General features: G+C 55.9%; 1 protein-coding gene across 1 annotated transcript; it reads left to right on the forward strand.

The window, feature by feature from the left end:
• Positions 1-894: 894 nt before the first annotated feature.
• On the forward strand, positions 895-2565 carry DQ04_15611000 (putative chaperonin/T-complex protein 1 gamma subunit; the record flags this gene model as incomplete). The annotated part of the gene is made up of 1 exon (XM_009317340.1): positions 895-2565. One exon carries the CDS (start codon positions 895-897, stop codon positions 2563-2565), a length of 1671 nt encoding a protein of 556 aa, XP_009315615.1.
• Positions 2566-2830: the final 265 nt, after the last annotated feature.

Consider the following 2830-nt stretch of genomic DNA (forward strand, 5'->3'; position numbering starts at 1 on the left):
CATTAATGTTGGAATTGTTTTCTTTTGTTTCTTCGAGAACTTGTGAGGAAAAAAAAACAAGAAAAAAAAATGGGCTTTTTTTAAAAAAAACACAGATCTTACGGGATAGAAACATAGTGAAATGGTTTTCCATCTCTTTTCTATGACAGGCATTGCCGGTAAAGGGGCAAGCTTTGAGAGGAGCACTCGATCACCCTTTGACTTGGTCGGACTGTGGGTTTAAGATACCTTTGGAACTTTTCTTAAAGTATTAATAACGAATTCGTGGATAAGACTCTCCTTTGGACTATGGATGGGAGCACACTGTGCGGCGTAAACAACAAAGGAATATTGATATATGCCTCGTCTTTCTCTTCTCTAAGGGAAGTATGGCCTGGGATGCGCCTTGATCATTGGAAGGGGCACTGCTTTTTCATTGTGCGGGCCGCACAGCGGTGCTATTGCTCACTGTCATCAAGGGATGGTGACGGGCTACGTGTATGATGCGACGCACTCTGGTTGAGGCGGCGCCCACACTTTAGCAGCAGCAGCAGCAGCAACTGTTGTTGTTGTTATTGTGGGTGGTAATTATAATGGAGAGAGAGAGATGCGGAGAGAGACATACCTGTTGTGCGCTCTCCGCCTTGCTCAGCNGTTATTGTGGGTGGTAATTATAATGGAGAGAGAGAGATGCGGAGAGAGACATACCTGTTGTGCGCTCTCCGCCTTGCTCAGCCCTTCCTCCTTCTATCGTCTTTTGTGCCTCCCCCGCGTACGCGTTGCCGCGAGAAAAAAAAAGATCCAGGTAAGCAGCGGGTGTACGGTGCCATTGCATTTACTAAAGCTGAGTGTTTTTTTGTGTTTTGTTTTCGCGAAGAAAAAAAAAAGGAAAGGAAAACAACAACAAGAAGAAAAATGATGCAGCAACAGCAGCCGATCATTGTCCTGAACCAGAAGACGGAGCGCCAGAGTGGGCGCAAGGCGCAGATGAATAACATCGAGGCCGCCAAGGTTGTCGCCAGCCTCATCAGCAGCACGCTGGGGCCGTGTGCGATGCTCAAGATGATCCTTGACCCGATGGGCGGCACTGTGCTGACGAACGACGGCAACTGCATCCTCCGCGAGATCGATGTCGTGCACCCGGCGGCGAAGCACATGCTGGAGCTCGCGCGCGCGCAGGACGAGGAGGTTGGCGACGGCACCACCTCCGTCATTGTGCTCACGGGTGAGATCCTGAGCATGCAGCAGCCGCTGCTGGAGCGCAACATCCACCCACTGAAGATAGTCAAGGGGCTCTCCCTCGCTCTGACGGACGCGCTTGCGGCGATTGAGAAGATCGCGACCACCATCGACCCCAGCGACAAGAAGCAGCTGGAGAACGTGGTGCGTGCGTGTCTCGGCACAAAGTACAACTCCCGCGAGGACGATCTCATGTGCAAGATGGCCGTGGAGGCGACGCAGCGGGTGGTGGTAGTGAACGCGACAACAGGGCAGAAGGAGGTGGACATCAAGCGTTACGCCAAGGTAGAGAAGATCCCTGGTGGCTCCGTCTCGGATAGCGTCGTGCTCGATGGCGTCATGTTCAACAAGGACCATATCCACGCCAAGATGCGGCGCCACATCGAGAACCCGCGCATTCTGCTGCTCGACTGCCCGCTCGAGTACAAGAAGCCGGAGACGACCATCAACGTCGAGGTGGGGCAGTCAACGGACTGGGAGGCGCTGCTGAAGCAAGAGGAGGACTACGTACGGATGCTCTGCAACACCATCATCTCTTTCAAGCCGGACGTCGTCATCACGGAGAAGGGCGCCTCCGATCTTGCAGCGCACTTCCTGTACAAGGCGAACATCACATGCATCCGCCGCCTGCGCAAGACCGACAACAACCGCATTGCCCGCGCAACGGGAGCGACGATCGTTAGTCGCGTGGAGGAACTGACGGAGGATCACATTGGGCGCGCGGGCCTGATGGAGATCAAGAAGATCGGTGACGAGTACTTCACCTTCATCACTGGCTGCAGCACCGGCAAGGCGTGTAGCATAGTGTTGCGTGGCGCCAGCAAAGACACACTCAACGAGATGGAGCGCAACCTGCACGACGCCATGTGCGTGGCGCGCAACATCATCCTCGAGCCGCGCGTGGTCTACGGCGCCGCCGCGCTGGAGATGTACGTCTCGTCGTTCCTCATGCAGCGCTCCAAGAGCATCACGGGCGTGCAGCAGGCGGCCTACCAGGCCGTTGCCATGGCGCTTGAGGTGGTGCCGCGCATCCTCACCAGCAACTGCGGCGCCAACGTCATCCGAACCGTGACGGAGCTGCGCGCACGCCACGCGATGCCCGACGGCGAGTTCTGGGGCGTTGACGGCACCACTGGCGAGATTGTCGACGCGCGTGTGCTGAATGTCGTGGAGCCGGCGGCGGTGAAGGTGCAGGCGCTGAAGACCGCCATCGAGGCGGCGTCGATGATCCTGCGCGTCGACGACGTCGTGTCGGGGACGAAGCTGCGGCACGAGAAGGAGAAGCCGGCGCCGGCCGCTGCTGCTGCGAACGACGACGACCAGGGCGGCGACGCGGCGGCCGAGTAGGCGCGGAGCAGCCACAACGACGGCGGCGGCAGCGCGATCACACACACACACACCACTCACAGCCAGACGCCTTGTTTATTTAATTCCCACTTCGCCTTTTTGTTTTGTTTTTCCTTTCGGTCTTCGGCGGGTCGGGCGCTCTTTTTTTTTCCCCCTTCGCCCCTGGCCGGGGGGCAACGAAAACAAAAACAAAAAAAACGTGCGGGAACTTAATTAAGAAAAGAAATAAAAAATGAATGAATGAATGAGAGGAAGAAGAAAAAAA

Source organism: Trypanosoma grayi (assembly GCF_000691245.1).
Source record: "Trypanosoma grayi strain ANR4 Tgr_1561_V1, whole genome shotgun sequence".
Lineage (NCBI taxonomy): Eukaryota > Euglenozoa > Kinetoplastea > Trypanosomatida > Trypanosomatidae > Trypanosoma > Trypanosoma grayi.